The sequence below is a fragment of the Chiloscyllium plagiosum genome, unplaced genomic scaffold (assembly GCF_037043375.1).
Source record: "Chiloscyllium plagiosum isolate Xiang-an unplaced genomic scaffold, Cpla_swu_hap1 HiC_scaffold_9, whole genome shotgun sequence".
Taxonomy (NCBI): domain Eukaryota; kingdom Metazoa; phylum Chordata; class Chondrichthyes; order Orectolobiformes; family Hemiscylliidae; genus Chiloscyllium; species Chiloscyllium plagiosum.
The window spans coordinates 71,736,101-71,752,335 of NW_028270147.1; the positions used below are offsets into that span (position 1 = coordinate 71,736,101).

Consider the following 16,235-nt stretch of genomic DNA (forward strand, 5'->3'; position numbering starts at 1 on the left):
AAGTTGTTGGAGTGAATCCTGAGGGACAGGATGTACATGTATTTGGAAATTCAAGGACTGATTCGGGATAGTCAACATGGCTTTGTGCATGGGAAATAATGTCTCACAAACTTGATTGAGTTTTTTGAAGAAATAACAAAGAAGATTGATGAGAGCAGGGCAGTAGATGTGATCTATATGGACTTCAGTAAGGCGTTCAACAAGGTTCCCCATGGGAGACTGATTAGTAAGGTTAGATCTCATGGAATACAGGGAGAACTAGCCATTTGGATACAGAACTGGCTCAAAGGTAGAAGACAGAGGGTGGTGGTGGAGGGTTGTTTTTCAGACTGGAGGCCAGTGACCAGTGGAGTGCCACAAGGATCGGTGCTGGATGCTCTACTTTTTGTCATTTACATAAATGATTTGGATGTGGGCATAAGAGGTACAGTTAATAAGTTTGCAGATGACACCAAAATTGGAGGTGTAGTGGACAGCGAAGAGGGTTACCTCCGATTACAACAGGATCTTGACCAGATGGGCCAATGGGCTGAGAAGTGGCAGATGGAGTTTAATTCAGATAAATGCGAGGTGCTGCATTTTGGGAAAGCAAATCTTAGCAGGACTTATACACTTAATGCTAAGGTCCTAGGCAGTGTTGCTGAAGAAAGAGACCTTGGAGTGCAGGTTCATAGCTCATTGAAAGTGGAAACGCAGGTGGATAAGATAGTGAAGAAGGCATTTGGTATGCTTTCCTTTATTGGTCAGAGTATTGAGGATAGGAGTTGGGAGGTCATGTTGCGGCTGTACAGGACATTGGTTAGGCCATTGTTGGAATATTGCGTGCAATTCTGGTCTCCTTCCTATCGGAAAGATGTTGTAAAACTTGTAAGGGTTCAGAAAAGATTTACAAGGATGTTGCCAGGGTTAGAGGATCAGAGCTACAGGGAGAGGCTGAACAGGCTGGGGCTATTTTCCCTGGAACGTCGGAGGCTGAGGGGTGACCTTGTAGAGGTTTACAAAATTATGAGGGGCATGGATAGGATAAATAGATAAAGTCTTTTCCCTGGGGTCGGGGAGTCCAGAACTAGAGGGCATAAGTTTAGGGTGTGAGAGGGGAAAGATATAAAAGAGACCTAAGGGGCAACTTTTTCACGCGGAGGGTGGTACGTGTATGGAACGAGCTGCCAGAGGATGTGGTGGAGGCTGGTACAATTGCAACATTTAAGAGGCATCTTGGGTGGGTATATGAATAGGAAGGGTTTAGAGGGATATGGGCCGGGTGCTGGCAGCTGGGACTAGATTGGGTTGGGATGTCTGGTCGGAATGGACGGGTTGGACCGAAGGGTCTGTTTCCATGCTGTACATCTCTATGACTCTATAAATATATACTGTTTGAGATATCAACGGCATCAGTGGTATGAGGAGTAAATTTCTAGTTTCTGCTTCTAGTACTAGACCAAACAACTGCAAAATACATATTTAATGACTGTAGTTGGAATGCACGCATTGAGTTCAGATAAATACAAATTAAAAGCAGATGTACTAAAAAAGGCTAACAGCACAAACTCATATTAGAGTGAGGATTGTTTTGTTTAATTATTTTTGAATTGTTGTTACCAACAAGGTTGTCAAAACAAAAGCTTCAATTTCCTTCTTGTCATGACCATAGTGGGAAATAGTGCACTGGAAATCAAAACCCACTGTTCCACAGGTTGTCATGAAATATGACCAATTTAAAATGCTTGTGACCACTATCAAAGAAAAAGAAACTCACTTAGGTTTCATTAATGAACAAGAAAATGAAAATACTTATTTATTAGAATACATAAGAAAATAAACTCAAGCCAGCAAGTACCCTCCATATTGAAATCTTTGTAGATGTTTACCAGTCCACTGCAACTGAAAGTGTTACATTTTTAATGTCTTTTTTTCTCCTTAAACTTCAAATTAAGATATAAATTAAGTCCCAGTAAACAGATTGGCTATTTTTCCCAAGGACATTGAGATTGGAGCTGGAGATGGTGGGTGTATCAGAAACACTTTACAATGGTTCTAAAGAAGCTATGTAATTTTAAACTAAGTTTCATACTGGCACATGTCCAGAGCATTAAGTGACCATAAATTGGAATGAATGGCCTTAATCTCTCAGAAAATAAAATAATTAGTGAAAAATACAATTGCCACTTAGGCAGTTAGGGCACACTACTCCAAATGTTCTGCCAGCATGGAGATCCTTCCTTACCCTGGAAGCGACGAACATCAACAAAATAACAGATGAAAATCCTGTTTTCAGTAATGATGTCCTTATCTTCATTGGTGGAAAAATTATACATTGAACAGGACAATGAAAGAATTTTAGGAGATAGTTTAAAAGCTTACAAATTTAGAAATATATTTCAATGAAATACATTATCTCTAAACAAAAACCCTGCACCATTAAACATTGACCCATCACTGGGCACTAAACAGTTTAAAACTCCAGGCTTGTAAGGATGTGCCATTTCACAGGAGAGCACCATGTCCCTGTTTCATGATCACATGCCACAGTGGTTCAAGCAAGCTTTCATAATATCTAATCTCTCTTGTCCTTATATAACAACTACTACCCCTTTCAGACGTCTTGCATAATAGATATCAAAAAAACTGCAGTGAGCCAGTGCAACAGTTTCTACAGCATTACTGTACTGCAGCAGTAAGAAAAGTTCAAACCTGTTTAATAGCATAAAAACAGTGTCAAAGTTGCACTGCCACTGTAGGTCCAGGTTTGATTTCTATGGTCTATGGTGAGTTATCTGATATGAAATGGAGCAGTGATGTACATGCTTCAGATAACTTCGTAGTGATGTGAGGGGAAAAAAAACCTGGCAGATAACTAATGCTTCTCCTTGTGATTATCATCCTGTAACGTTCACTAAAATAGATCCATTTTGATTGTGAGACCTTCTGAATCCTCTGTTCAGCAGCTTTGTTTTCCAGTGGCTATCACACAGGGTCTTCTTCCAATTTTAGGATTCAGCTGTATTTAATTGAGTCACAGACTAAGTCTTGGAGTGGATTCTTCCAATAATAGTGGAGGTTGTTGTGTATTAAAGAAGTAGTAAGTTTTTATGCCAATGGGTATTAAGTTATTAATTGTCTAAAATATAAACTGCAAATCTTCCGTGATGCCCATATGATTGAGGTAGTTGAGGATGTCTTCATTAAAGGTTATGGATCCACAAACCACAACAAATGGTTTCTGTCTGCATGAATTAACAAAATCCTTCACCATATCTTCATTTATACGTCCACGGTAAGATTTTTCTTGATAACTCCAGGGAAGAGTTTCCAGATCGCACTCCTAAAATAATTTAGGTTATCAATAATTAATATAAATGTAGGTGAGGCTTGTGTTTGATAACTGGGTTGCTTGTATTCCCATTACAGCAGCAATTTTATTTCTTAGGCAATTGCTTGTTTTTAATTGGAAAGAAATTGTCAAAAGCAGATTGTTTCCAACTATCAACTACTTCTTCAGTCACAAACCAGAAGAAATATGGTGATATTTTTATATCTGTTGATGATTGTAAAATTGAAGAAGCTACTGTCATTAATTGTCTCTTATTGAGGATGCTCTTTGTTAGTTGGACCAAAATATTTCTCATTGTCCCTAGTTTGACTGACGTGACTAGTAAATATGCAAAATATTTCTTTCTGCTTCCTTTTATATATTTCCCCTTTTTCTCACTTTTTTTTTGTTCCCTTCATCACTTTAATTTCTCTCTTCCAGATTTGTTTTGCTGTCTCACTTGCATATTTTCTTACTCTTTCACTTGTTTCTAATGTTTTATCTCCTCCACTTTTGTGTCTGTTTTTACCTCTTCCACTGTCCTCGTCTCTACTCCATATTCACCCATAATGTTTGTAATTCTGTTTCACTTCATTCACTTGTGTCTTATTATTTTTCTTTCTCGCTTTTATTTGTTTCTTTCCCCTTGCCAACTTTTTTCACTGTATTTTTCTCTCTTTCAGCCAATTCTTATTTCTAGTATTCTCCCATTCCTCACTCATTTGTTTCATTCTCCCTCTCCCCTTTGGGTTTCTATCTCTCCTGTTCCTCCTTCACTTGTTTTGCTCTTTTCCTGCTTCATGACTGGTCATTTTTACCCCATCCTTCTCCTTATTCGTACATTTATTCTTATTGTCCTGCTTTTCATTTTTTGTTATGCCCCTTTTCTTCATATTACTTTAGGAAAGTGGACAAAAGGATGCATGTGTTAAAGATGCCTTTAGAGTAGGTGTAGACACAAAGGAGGCAGAAGTGATAATATCTAAATTCTAAATTTTACTTCATTTGCTATGTGTGACAATTCTTCAGTGTAATACGTTGCTGATCATGCTCGATGATACCACTGCTGTTAGACATCTAAAGATACTGTTGACATAGCATCACCTTTAAAGTGACTTCAGAAAAGAGAAAATCCAGAACACAGAGTTTAGATTATTGTGGAGAATTTTCTTCAGGTCAATGGAGAGAATCACATTTTGCCACCAGCTGCAAAGTCTGTGCTAAGGTGTCATCTTACCTGACTCAGAACAAACAATGTTTTCACATTCCAGTAAGCAGCCAGTTCCTGAACTTGAGACTTCATGTAGATATCTTGGAAAGTCCTGAAGCAGCCCACCAAAGTAACAAAAGTTTCGTCCTCTTCATTTGCTACAATATATTGGATCAGAGGTATCATTGGAGCTATACCTGTCCCTGAGGCAAACAGCAATAGCTGCTCATACTGCCAAATATAAAGTAAATGGTGTCAATATACCGTAAACCATTGATCATTACATTTTGTACAATTTATCTATGGTTCTAAACTGTCAATGTTAAAGTAAGAAATCTTTCAGTCTTAGTTAACGCTTGCAGATTAATAATTAGAGAGACAATATTATTATTCCTTTACAACAGTTTATATATGGATTAAACTAAAGTTGTGATTGTGGTTTTGGACCACAGGGCTGCTCCCTCATTATAGAAAGACAACTGGTGGTGGTCTAACATTAGGGTGCCACACCTCAGGTGAGGGGAGAAGTTAAGAAGGAGACTCCTTCATGGTAACCTCAGTCCACTGAACCCATGCTGTTGGTATCACTCTGCACTGCAAACCGGCCATCGAGCCAAATGAGCTAACTGACCACTCTACTGTTAACTTTAGTAAGAAAATACATTATTGTAATTAAGAAGTCTCACAGATTACACTGTAATTTCTTTAGGAATGATGGGGAGCCAAAAAAAACTATAATTTCTGTTTCTCACTAATCAAAACAACCTTTGATTTATATTATTGTGTATTATCAAATTTTGCGATTATTACAACAATTCCAAAATGCAAATACTCTCGCTGAGTGATTGACCTGATTTGGTTTGTATGGCAAACCTCCAAAAGGACCCCGCCAGCACACACTATCCCACTCCTTCAAGGTCTTCACATACTGAGACATTAATCCGTCTTCATAAATCTGTCGTAAAGACAAAGTGAAACCGTTGATGTGCATAATACATAATTGCATTTTTAAGACTACCTAAAATGCTTCACACATTGAATTACTTTTAGAGTGTTATAAGTTACAGATGAAACATAGTAAATATTAAAATTTAGCACTGTAGATTTATCTGTTACCTGATTAATTGCTCAATTACAGTACAGTAACAAAAGTGCAACATTCTGACTAAAGCACAGCAAAAACACAATACCTTTATCAGAACCTCAAAGTAACCTTTTGCATCCAAGGGGTTCACTGGAGTGTACGCTCTCTGAATTTCTATATCATTGACAACTCCCCTTTCAATAAATCAGAAAGATTGAAATCAGTTAAATTATAATCTTTGGCTAATAAATGTATGTTCATTAATATTGGACACACTTTAAAATTCCATTTGCGAGATGGGAAAATCTATTAAATCCAACAGTTTTTGAGCACATGGGCAGGATGTTCCATTCGGTAGAAGGATCAGATTTTTTTCCTTTTCTTTCCTTCACTGCTACTGCTCTGCCTCATTGTCAAGGCATCAAGATGTAGTTCAATGGACTGGTTATTGGTCATTTTGAATAATTGGTAACAAGTTCCTTCCAGTCATTAAGGTTAATACAGCTGCATTGCAGTGTCTCTGAAATAATAAAGTTGGCCATTTTAAAGTTGAGAAAACAGGACCTGGTAGGGGATATGCTTTTTGGCCACAGTGTCCAGTCCATTCAAGTTGATTTTGCAGAGGTATTACCCGAATACTTGTGAAGTTTCTTTTCAAGAAGTCACTAGCGATTGATTGTTTAGCGGTCTTTCTATTGATTACAGAGAACGCACTGTTGATGGATCTTTTCTTGTGCTGTTATTTATCACCGCTGTAGAGTCTTGCAGTGTAGGAGCGTGATCATGACAGCTGCTCAGTACACTAGTTGACTTGCAAGAAATCTTTTGTTCAAATACTTGCTGCCATTATTGTCGAAAGTTGAGATGGCACAGCTGGTTTGGTGGTGGATCTTTTTATCAATTATGGCCTCATGATAGAGGTAATTGCCAAGGCATGGGATGTACTCAAAGTATATCTGTATGGCCCTATTCTGCTGCCCCTTCTCAAAAGGTTCACCTCCTTCTCCTTCCCCCATCTGAAGCCAAAGTTGGAACAACAGTTTCTTTTTCTTTCAGCACAATCTATTCCAGTGTGTCTCTCCTTCAACATATGTGAGACGTAGAATAGGAGGATGACATAGTTGGATCTGACCCAGATCCATTGTGAGAATGTCCTTGTAAAGAAATAGAATCAGAGTTAACCAAACAGGAATAAAGTCACCAAGTCAAGGAGCATCCAAAGCAATTTTCATTTGTCTGCAGAATATAGAGCAGATCACCACCTTGACAGAGGCTTATACTCTCCAACAACCCTTTGAGTGATGCTATTGAAGGTCTTTACCACCAATAATAGCAAAGCTAGGATGTGGTGCCAGAAATAGTGCAGTGCAAAAAGTCCTCAATGTAAGAACAGGATAAGGAAGAATCAATGTCTCACTGGCTGTGAAAGTAGAAAAAGGCTGCAGCAGCAAGATGCAGCACAATCTTCACTTGCTCATGGCAGATGATACCCAGCATCCTTCCTCTTTGCAGAATCTTCTCTGTTTGGCTACACATGTTTTGTCCAAATAATCATCGCTGTGGCATGGTTCTCATCTCCAAGTTGTATACAGGCTCCTCATACTTCTTTGGTTTCTCCTCCTTCTCCGATTATTCAAAGTTCTGACTCAAAATATTTAGAATAATGTTGTTTTTAAGTGTAATAACTATAAATATGTCTTCTGCTTGCTCTTCATTTAGCCTTTGCATGGAATCAGACCTCAGCCATAGTAACTTCAAGTATTCCCTGCTAGCCCCATTTTTTACTCAATTCATTTGCAGCAAACCACCCTTCCTTTCCTCAATCTCATGCGTCCTATAAACATTCAAGGTCAGATACTTGGTCATCCCTTTAACCTCAGCATCTCTCATGGCCCCTCCTTTTATGCCCATATCTCAATTACTGATAAAATGATCCCTGACCCCCATTCTCCCCCAATTCCACTACTTTTACCATTTCTACATGATAGAAACTCTCCTGTAGTTGATCATCCACTGGAACTGGGGCTGTCATCAAGAGCACTACTATAACGAAAACAGTCCAGTAAAATGATCTGAAACTCAGCATACAATCTAGATTAAATTAAATTAGCTCCAAACATCTCACCACTGGAACAGCTACCATTATAATCAGATTAAAATAAACTCTTCCTTCTATCGCCTTGAGGATCAGTTATAGTTTGATGATATTAATAGGTATCAATCAACAGCGAGAAAAACAGAAAGTCTACATTTGAAAAAGGCAGCCAATAACTTATAAGAGAGTCACAAACCATAAATTTCATTGCAACAAACAAACTAGTTGGTAAAATGTTGTGAAATTTTAATATACCTAAAACTATATGCTTGCAAGAGTTAAAATCAGGTGCAGCAGCTCTGGTTATAGCTGCCTTCTATTACAAACTGATAACTCTGGTAACTGTAGCATTCTTTAAAGGAATTTTCAAATCCAAGGCTTGAGTGCAAAAATCAAAGCCGACATTCTAGTGCCAAGACCATATTACACTATTGGAGATGTTCTCCTTTGCATGAGAGACTAAATTAAGATCCTGTTTAGATGACATAAAAGATCCCATTGCATTATTTTGAAAAATAGAAAAATTATTGACAGTATACTGGCTAATAATTATATCCTAGTCGAAAAGTGTGGTGCTAGAAAAACACAGCTGGTCAGGCAGCATCCAAGGAGCAGGAGAGTCGATGTTTCGAGCATAAGCTCTTCATCAGCTTTTTCCAGCACCACACTTTTCAACTCTGATCTCCAGCATCAGCGGTCCTCACTCTCTCCTAATAATTAAGTCCCAATCAACATCGAAAGAAACTTCTGATCAATATCAAAATGCTGTGTGCAAACTAGCTGTAGTATTTCCTCTATAACAACAGTGACTACATTTCAAAAGAATTTTACCAGCCATCTATGATGTTCACCAGATGTGAAACCTTCCATATAAATTTAAATCGTTTTCAATCTTTTCCACAAATTGTTCCGAACATCTAATACCTTAAATATTCATAAATACTTTGCAGATATCTTACCTAGCTACAATGTGTTGTCCGACAGTTAACCCAAGACAGCAGTCACTGGGCAGCTGGAATCTATACAGGTAAGTGTCGGCTGTCAGCTGTTCCACAGACTCTATCTGAAAAGCACTCCATTTCTCAGGTCCAATTATTTGCAAGTCATTTTGTGTTGGCTGAAACAAGACATGAAATAAGATATTTCTAATTAATAATGGCCAATGTCATTAGATTTCTGTTCTGTTTGGATAGTTCAAAACTGAAACAAGGAAAATTAAGATCTATAAATCCATTCATTTGTGCACAAATTAAGATGGTTTTGAGATAATTACCATAATCCAGTGTTTGGATTTCACCTTCTTGCCATCCATGTCATAGTTATTCTAATCTGTCAAAGTAAATGTTCTTCTATACTTAAAAAATGATCCTGATGAGTATTATCATCAAAGTGGAATGTTTCTTTTTAAACAGTATGATCTTATAACAACATTCTGTGCAACTGAAAGTTTGTTATGATTGTTGGATTAATAGAAGCACTTTCAGTTCCAAAATATTTTACTATTGATTGTCCCAAATACTAAAAAAATGTCTACTACATAAACTTGTCATTGTCTTAGAATGTGTGCTTTATACCAGGTTTTGAACTTGTATTTGGACATGCATTGACCCTTTTTGCAGGGTCAGTACCACTGAACTCTACTCCCTGTCTGACCTGTTCCAGGATCAATATTTTGTACTCTCATCTGGGATTGGTCCAAACAATAGTGCAACCGCTAACCTGCCCCATGACCCCATAACCTCTCCAATGATCGAGCCACCAAAGAATTTTGAAATTGTTGGTTTTAAATCTTGTCAAATCCCCATTATATTCAGTTTGTATCCTTTTTTCATGTTGGCCATAATTTGGATAACCAGGTTTTTCACAACTTATCAAGGGCCTGACTTATATTCAAATGATATATATTAAAGTTAGTAACTATACTCAGGTGCACAATATACAAATCGTTTTATTTTCGATGCAAGGATTGAAGGAGTGTCAATCTTCTGCACTAATATTCTTACTTTCTCTTCAACAGGTGCTAACTTTCATTGGGTTCTAAATTTATAGTGCGGTCTAATAGCCAAATGAGAATTCGTCGCAGGTGACTCAGACAACTCACAACAGGTTATCACACTATGTGGAATTAATATCAAACCTGATCCAGATTTCATCAGGCACACACATTTCATTAAGGCTACCTCAGAGCTCTGACTCAAAAAACTTTGGTCTCCTTTTGCTTTTGCCTGTTTCCATTCGTTGAGTTCCCGCTCATAAATATCGAATACACATGGTTTACATCCACTACCACAACACTGGGAAGGCAAAGGCTCTTGGGGTCGAAGAGAAAGCCATTCATCCTCACTGTAAGCCATCACCTGCAAAATACAATATTAAAAAAACTGACAGTGTGTAGCTCTTATTGTTAACTTTTTCAGCGCAAAAACGTGAATATTCATTACAGATCTTACAAATTATATCTTGTATTTTCAACAGTAGAGAATTTTGAAGACAATTTTCAAGTTAAGGCTACAACCAAAGAGAACACTGAATTACATTACAAAATTTATTTTTAGACTTTGTAGTCATTTACCAATACATTTTAACGCAGAGGTATACTGAAGTAATTGTGCAAACTCAATAAATATTCACTGTCTTTACTGGAACTGGTAGTGGTTAGATAAGCCTATTATCACACCCTCAGTCACATGTTGAAAAATGCAGGCCAAATCGATAAGCATTTCTACCACACAAATGCTAAATAATGACCATCTCAAACAAGAGAGAATCTAACCTTCTCACTTTGACATTCAATGGGATTACGATCACTGAATCCCCCACTATCAACAACCTGGGAGTTACCACTGACCAGAAGCAGAACTGGACCAGCCATAGTGTAGCTATAAGAGCAAGTTAGAGACTAAAAATTCTAGGAGCAGGTAACTTCTTTTTCCTGCATTGCCTGTTAATGGGGCACAAATCAGGAGTGTGATTCTCTACTTGTCTGGATGAGTACAGCTCCAACAACACTCAAGTAGCTTGATGCCACTGAGGACAAAGCAACTGGTTTGATTGGTAACCTATCCATCAACATTAATTTCCTTCCTATTGATGAACAGTAGCAATGATGTGTATCACAAACAAGATGCAGTGCAGGAACTCCCCAAGATTCACTGACAGCATTATCCAAATGCACAACTTCTACTACATTGAGCAGTAGATACATGTATACTACCACCATAATTTCCATACAGGAGACACAATCCTACTTTGGAATTGTATAACTGTTCCTTCATATTGTTGGGTCAAAATGCTGGAACTCCCTTCCTCATAGCATTGTGGGTGTCCCTGTACCACAAAGAGTTCAGGTAGGCCACTCACAACCATCTATCAAGGACAATTAATGAATTTTTTAACAATTCATTTTAAAAATCAATGTTAGCTATAAAAATACCCACATAAGAACATTTTCCTCGCACAAGTTCCAGGTTCAGGTTTTAATGAGGTACTAAAAACTGACACAAAGGTTAACTGCAACCTATCCAATTTCAGCTTACTGTTATAAGACATCAATTAGTTATCTTTCCGTGTAATTTTCAGAAAAAAAATGTTGTTGTGTTTCTTTGCTGATCTCTTTTGCTAGTTTGCCTCAGTATTTCACAACTGAGTACTTATGAAAGAACCATTGGCACAGCAGTGAATTAAGAAATTAACCTACTTGTATTTATATATTTTTACTGTAAGAAAATATCCCAAGGCACAGTGGCACTACTAAGCAAAATATGACTGTGAGACGCATAAGCAGATACTAGGACAAATGCCAAAAAGCTTGATAAAAGATTTTAAAGAGTATTTTGAAAGAGGTAAGTGAGGTATAGAAATGAAGAGATTTATGAGGATAGAATTCCAGGGCTAAGAGCCTGAGCAATCAAAAGCATTGCCACCATAGAGTCATAGAGATTACAGCACAGAAACAGACCCTTCAGTCAAACTCATCCATGCTGACCAGATATCCCAACCCAATCTAGTCCCACCTGCCCGTACCTGGCCCATATCCCTCCAAACCCTTCCTATTCATATACCCATCCAAGATGCCTCTTAAATGTTGCAATTGCACTTGCCTCCACCACTTCCTCTGGCAGCTCATTCCAAACATGTACCACTCTCTGCGTGAAGAAGTTGTCCCTTAGGTATCTTTTATATCTTTCCCCTCTCACTCTAAACCTATACTGTCCCACCCCAGGGAAAATACTTTTGTCTGTTTATCTTATCCATGTCCCTATGCCCCTCATGATTTTATAAACCTCGATAAGGTCACCCTTCAGCCTCCAACACACCAGGGAAAACAGCCCTAGCCTATTCAACCTCTCCCCATAGCTCAAATCCTCCAAACCTGGCAATATCCTTGTCAATCTTTTCTGAACCCTTTCAAGTTTCACAACATCTGTCCGATAGGAAGGAGACCAGAATTGCACGCAATATTTCAACAGTGACCTAACCAACATTCTGTACAGTTGCAACATTACCTCCCAACCCGTGTACTCAATACTCTGACCAATAAAGGAAAGCATACCAAACGCCTTCTTCACTATCCTATCTACCTGCGACTCCACTTTCAAGGAGCTATGAACCTGCACTCCAAGATCTCTCTGTTCAGCAACACTTCCTAGGAGCTTACCATTAAATGTATAAGTCCTTCTAAGATTTGCTTTCCCAAAATGCAGCACCTCACATTTATCTAAATTAAACTTCATCTGCCACTTCTCAGCTCATTGTACCATCTGATCAAGATCCCATTGTAATCTGATGTAACCTTCTTCGCTGTCCATTACACCTTCAATTTTAGTGTCATCAGCAAACTTACGAACTATACCTCTTACGCTCACTTCCAAATCATTTATGTAAATCACGAAAAGTAGCGGACCCAGCCCTGATCCTTGTGGCACTCCACTGGTCACAGGCCTCCAGTCTGAAAAACAACCCTTCACCATCACCCTCTGTCTTCTACCTTTGAGCCAGTTCTGTATCCAAATGGCGAGTTCTCCCTGTATTCCATGAGATCTAACCTTGCTCACTAATCCCCCATGGGGAACCTTGTCGAATGTCTTACTGAAGTTCATATAGATCGCATCTACTGCTCTGCCCTCATCAATCCTCTGTTAATTCTTCAAAAAACTCAATCAAGTTTGTAAGACATGATTTCCCATGCACCAATGATGAAGAAATTAAAAATTGGAGATGCTCAAGAAGTCAGAACTAGAGGAGTACAAATATCACAGAGCATTGAGAGGCTGAAGGAGATAGGGACATTATGGAAGGATTTGAAAACAAGAATGTAAATTTTACAATTGAGGCATCTGGGAGCTAATGTCAAACAACAGTTACACAGTTAGTAGTAAATAGAACTAAGTGTGAATTATGACATAGACAGCAGAGCCTTATGGATGTGTGAGAAAATAAGGCTGATGAGAAGAGGATTGCAGCTTCTGAAACATGGTTCTAACGAACAGTCCTTAGAATCAGGGCTGACAGAGCAAAAAGCCAATGAATTTGTCCACAGGAAAACAGGGACCCTCAGCATTTCATAGGCTTGAAGAAGTTGAGCTGAGAACATAATATCATCAGAAAAGGTGCAGTCAGAGTCTGTTTTTGGCAAAAATAGAAGATGAGTATCAGGAAAGCACCATGAACAATGGCAGGCAAACATGACAGGCTGGTCAGAAGTACTTTTGAATTGTCAAGTCTAAAACAGTAAATGCATGGAGGAAGGTTTCAACAGCAGGTGAACGCGGATAGACACAGAGTAAGATTGTATTATGAAGGTACAACAGGGGGTCAAGAACATTTGGCCTTGGATCTTCAGGTGGCCATCCTCCAACGTGGACTTCGGGATACTCAACAAGGTGGAATCGCTGACCAGAGGCTGATAGCCAACTTCAATACCCATGAGGATGGCCTCAACTGGGATCTTGGGCTCATGTCACACTACAGATGATCCCACTACACTATACACTCTCACACAATCACACTCACGCAGGCAGTCTCTCTCACACACGCACTCTCAGACACACACACCCTCTCTCACAGGCATATACTCCCATCACACTTGCATTGTCTGAGCTGAGATGACACCTTCTTTGATAAAACCTTAAGTTATGTGTCTTGAAAGAAGGTCGTGCCTCACAAACCTTATTGAATTCTTTGAGAAAGTGACTAAGGAGGTGGACGAGGGGAAAGCAGTAGATGTGGTGTATATGGATTTTAGTAAGGCGTTTGATAAGGTTCCCCATGGTAGACTACTGCAAAAAATACGGAGGTATGGCATTGAGGGTGAGTTGGAGGTTTGGATTAGGGGTTGGCTGGCAGGAAGAAGACAGAGGGTAGTAGTTGATGGCAAAGGTTCATCTTGGAGTGCCGTCACTAGTGGTGTTCCGCAAGGATCTGTTTTGGGACCATTGCTGTTTGTCATTTTTATAAATGACCTGGAGGAGGGGTGAGAAGGTTGGGTGAGCAAGTTTGCGGATGATACGAAAGTCGGAGGAGTTGTAAGACAGTGAGGAAGGACGTGGCAGGTTACAGCGGGATATAGATAAGCTGCAGAACTGGGCAGAAAGGTGGCAAATGGAGTTCAATGTAGCTAAGTGTGAGGTGATTCACTTTGGTAAGAGTAACCAAAAGATGGGGTACTGGGCTAATGGACGGATACTTGGTAGTGTGGATGAGCAGAGGGATCTTGGTGTCCATGTACACAGATCTTTGAAAGTTGCCACCCAGGTAAATAGTGCGGTAAAGAAGGCATATGGCGTACTGGCTTTTATTGGTAGAGGAATTGAGTTCCGGAGTACTGAGGTCATGTTGCAGTTGTATAAGACTCTGGTGCGGCCGCATCTGGAGTATTGTGTGCAGTTTTGGTCGCCATACTATAGAAAGGATGTGGAGGCATTGGAACGGGTGCAGAGAAGGTTTACCAGGATGTTGCCTGGTATGGTAGAAAGATCGTATGAGGAAAGGCTGAGGCACTTGGGGTTGTTTTCATTGGAGAAAAGAAGGTTTAGGGGTGACTTGATAGAGGTGTACAAGATGATTAGGGGTTTAGATAGGGTTGACAGTGAGAATCTTTTTCCACGTATGGAGTCAGCTATTACAAGGGGGCATAGCTTTAAATTAAGGGGGGGTAGGTATAGGACAGATGTTAGGGGTAGGTTCTTTACTCAGCGAGTCGTGAGTTCATGGAATGCCCTGCCAGTAGCAGTAGTGGACTCTCCCTCATTATGGGCATTTAAGCGGGCATTGGATAGGCATATGGAGGATAGTGGGCTAGTGTAGGTTAGGTGGGCTTGGATTGGTGCAACATCGAGGGCCGACTGACCTGTACTGCGCTGTATTCTTCTATGTTCTATGTTCTGGGATTTGGCAAATCAAATGAATCAAAACCTGCAACCCATTCTAAGTGATTAAGATTTAACAGCAATCAAGGTTTGTTCAATACATCACATCAGTTGCATCACACTTTGATATTTTACTATAAATTCTGTGTCCTATGATCCTGCCCCACTAGCTACCTGATGAAGGAGTTTCTGAAAGTTTCTACTTCCAAATAAACCTGTTGAGTGATTTTTAACTTTATCCACCCCAGTCCAACACTGGCACCTTTGCATCAGTCTAATAGGATTGATAGTACATCTTGAGGTCAAATATGACACCAAGCCTTCAACCAATTTGGTTCAGTAGCAGATAGATGCCATATAGAGTCAGTGGTTAGGGGAAATCAGCATTTTAGAGTACAGAAATAAAAAAAACTGGATCAGTAAAAGTGAATCTTCACTGGTTCACGAGTGTTATTTAGTGAACAAAACTGGTGTTCATTACCGTGTTTTAACAATGTGTGACATCTGTTCAAATTAATGTGTCGACTCTCAAACTATCGAGCAAGCTTGTCATCATCACCTTCTGAAAGCCAATTGGAGATGGGCAATAAATGTCAGCAACACCAATGACTCAACAATAAAAAAAAGAAATTGCTGGCAAAGCTCAGCAGGTCTGACAGCATCTGTGGGAAGAAAGCAGGTTTATTTGGAAATACTAGCTTTCAGAGCGCTGCTCCTTCATCAGGTTACCACCACCTCGGTGTTTGCAAACTGGCAGCCGTGTTTGAAATCAGACAGAACAAGTGATCATTCTTCGAAAGGTTCGTTGGCCTGTGGCACGCATGGGATGTCCCAAGAACATGAAGGACTCTTGACAAAAGCGCATTCCTTCAATGTCTCCTTTGCGAAAATTACTCAGCAAAACATCTGAGCCTCAAAGGACCGAAACTGGTACTTTAATGATACAAAGCCTACGGAGAGAAAAAGTAAATCGTTATTTTAAAGTAAGGCAGAGCTCACTAATGAAGTGGTCTCAACTGGCACAGTGGTTGGACTGCAAATCCCATTTGAGGTGCTCGGTCTAGGCTCAGGATACGGTGTACCAACAACCAGGACAATCCCAACACCTCCAACCGTCGCCGCTGGTCCCGCCCACTAGACAGGTTCTTCTCTCATTGGTGAAACGTGGC

General features: G+C 39.4%; 1 protein-coding gene across 2 annotated transcripts; it reads right to left on the reverse strand.

Moving 5' to 3' along the window:
* Positions 1 to 598: 598 nt before the first annotated feature.
* LOC122554510 (NADH-cytochrome b5 reductase-like) lies at positions 599 to 16,180 on the reverse strand. Of its 2 annotated transcripts, none has more exons than XM_087990775.1 (7): positions 15,548 to 16,031; positions 9,880 to 10,056; positions 8,659 to 8,816; positions 5,711 to 5,798; positions 5,371 to 5,475; positions 4,548 to 4,751; positions 599 to 3,322 (listed from the first exon to the last, which is right to left on the reverse strand). In XM_087990775.1, the coding sequence occupies exons 2-7, from the start codon at positions 10,051 to 10,053 to the stop codon at positions 3,119 to 3,121; spliced, it is 933 nt and encodes a 310-aa protein (XP_087846901.1). In that variant the 5' UTR covers positions 10,054 to 10,056; positions 15,548 to 16,031; the 3' UTR covers positions 599 to 3,118. The 2 variants fall into 2 exon arrangements, with proteins under 2 accessions (XP_087846901.1, XP_043555577.2); XM_043699642.2 differs by lacking the exon at positions 15,548 to 16,031 and adding an exon at positions 16,066 to 16,180 and having other exon boundaries at positions 600 to 3,322.
* Between the last annotated feature and the right edge of the window lie 55 nt (positions 16,181 to 16,235).

Bases quoted from the DNA above. Each gene is read 5' to 3' on its own strand.
- LOC122554510 (XM_087990775.1), bottom strand. From the start codon at position 10,053: ATGGCTTACAGTGAGGATGAATGGCTTTCTCTTCGACCCCAAGAGCCT. The intron at 4,752-5,370 runs GTCAATCACTCA...TATATTTGGCAG, and splicing joins TGCCATACAAACCAAATCAG to TATGAGCAGCTATTGCTGTT. The intron at 3,323-4,547 runs GTAAGATGACAC...AAATTATTTTAG, and splicing joins CATTGTTTGTTCTGAGTCAG to GAGTGCGATCTGGAAACTCT.